Genomic DNA, 1,839 nt, shown 5'->3' with positions numbered 1-1,839 from the left:
ACTACTGGGACATTTCCCTAAAGGCCAATACCTTTATATTGTCTACTCTTCCACTTACTTTGTCAGGCATAGCCGTGGGAACATTGTTCAATATGGGGGGTGCTGTAGGGATCACATTGGGGGGTCAGGGGGGTAGATTTTTTTCAACATTATAAAGTAAAATGCCTTCAATCTGGTGCCACTTTTGGAGCTGAATTGCCAGAGACTAGATCTAGAGGGGTTACAACTCTAAACACCCATATGAAAGATCGGGTTTACTTTTATATAATCAAATAAAGATATTGGCATAACCAATAACCTAACATAGCCAATACAAGTAAATGTAACTTATTTTTTTGTTGTTCATTTTTTCTTATATTTTACCAGTTAACATTTTATTTATTTATGCAATATCTTTAATCTCTCCAGATTTAACCAATATTTCTGGGTTTACTGTTCCTATAGGTTTGCACTGGAATGATTTCAAACCCTGTTTTTACTTCTTCTCCCACTAATTATAAAGGGTTGGCCTTGAGAAATATTTGTTTACATAAATTGTTAAACAAAACCGTTTGATACCCTCTTGAAGATAAACTTAGGACTAAAAAGTGAACTATCTAACACTTTACCTCACTGAGCCTTCTCAGTCTGCTCTGGCTATCAGTCCTGTCCAGACGAGCTGATATCTTGTTCCTGTGTGTGAGCTGCGGGCGCTGATAAGCCAATCATCCCACCACTTTTCATCGTTACAGTGCAAATGAAAACTTGTAACCTGGGGTTTGGTGCAAGGGTGTTATCGTTACTTAATTACTGAACTTGTTACATCAGGGGCTGAAATTCGTTTTTGTATTATATTTAATATAATAATAATAATGATTATATAGCACTTTTTCTAGTAACCCAAAAGACGGGCTTTTACATTATGGTCCAGGTCAACAAACAAAAAAGAACAAAAACAAACAAAAAACAAAACAAACAAAACCAGAAAAGAAGTCAGGGGAGGATGTTGGTTCCAGAGGAGGCGGTTTTTTAAGGGATAAGCCAGAGTTGAGGTGTTTGGACGGGACTTGGGACCCCAGGAGTGAAAATTCAGAGAGGTCTTGGAAGTTCCCAGAGCTTCGGTCTGCACAGAGGAGAAGGCCTTCTTGGTTCCCCGAAGCTCCGGATTTTTGGCCTTGGATTGAGAGCAAAACCGTGAGGGTAGGATCTGAGACTCCGGCGGGGTATGGTTAGATGGAGGAGGTAGTGGAGGTATGGGGGGGGGGGCCAGATGGTGGAGGCTTTATCCGGTGGAGGACCAGGAGTTTTGTAAGTAATGCGGTGTGAGGACGGGAAGCCAGTGGGAGTTCTTTGAGACCGGTGGGTTGGGTGATGTGGGATGCCAGGATTGGTGGGGTGAGGAGTCTGGCGGCTTGCGTTCTGGACCACGGCTGGGAGTCTGTTGAGGGTGTTGTGCTGAGCCGAAAGGAGGAGTGAGTTTGCAATAAGTCAAAGGCGGGTGAGGAATTGAAGGGCGTGAATGAGTCCCGCTCAAGCTTGCGGGCGGGGTGAAGAGCAAGGACGGAGTTTTGGGCCGATATTGCGGAGTGGGAAATTGAGGGTTTTACAAACCTTGGCGGGATGGTGGGGTCGGATGGAGAGGGGTGGGGTCGGGAAATATTCACGCCAAAGGTTGCGTGCCTGGTGGGAAGGGGGAAACAGGGGTTGCCATCGATGGTGGAGTGTCAGGTTGGGGGTTTTGCTGAGGTGGATTTGGAGCCGATGAGGAGGAGTTCAGTTTTATTGCTGTTGAGTTTGAGGAAGTTGTGTTGCATCCAGGATTTTATTGCAGTCAGACAGGATCGATGTGGGTGTGAGAGG

General features: G+C 44.9%; 1 protein-coding gene across 1 annotated transcript in view; it reads left to right on the top strand.

The window, feature by feature from the left end:
• The first annotated feature begins 1,335 nt into the window (after positions 1-1,335).
• dhx37 (DEAH (Asp-Glu-Ala-His) box polypeptide 37) overlaps positions 1,336-1,839 on the top strand; it is a 14,817-nt gene continuing 14,313 nt past the window's right edge. The window contains exon 1 of the mRNA XM_010784225.1: positions 1,336-1,451. Within this exon, the coding sequence (XP_010782527.1) occupies positions 1,351-1,451 (101 nt within the window). The 5' untranslated portion in view covers positions 1,336-1,350. The remainder of the gene's footprint in view (positions 1,452-1,839) is intronic.

Source organism: Notothenia coriiceps, unplaced genomic scaffold (genome assembly GCF_000735185.1).
Source record: "Notothenia coriiceps isolate Sejong01 unplaced genomic scaffold, NC01 NC01_scaffold00026228, whole genome shotgun sequence".
In the NCBI taxonomy this organism is placed as follows: domain Eukaryota; kingdom Metazoa; phylum Chordata; class Actinopteri; order Perciformes; family Nototheniidae; genus Notothenia; species Notothenia coriiceps.
The sequence above is the reverse complement of the archived record's forward strand: the minus strand, read 5'-3'. Positions and strand labels throughout refer to the sequence as shown.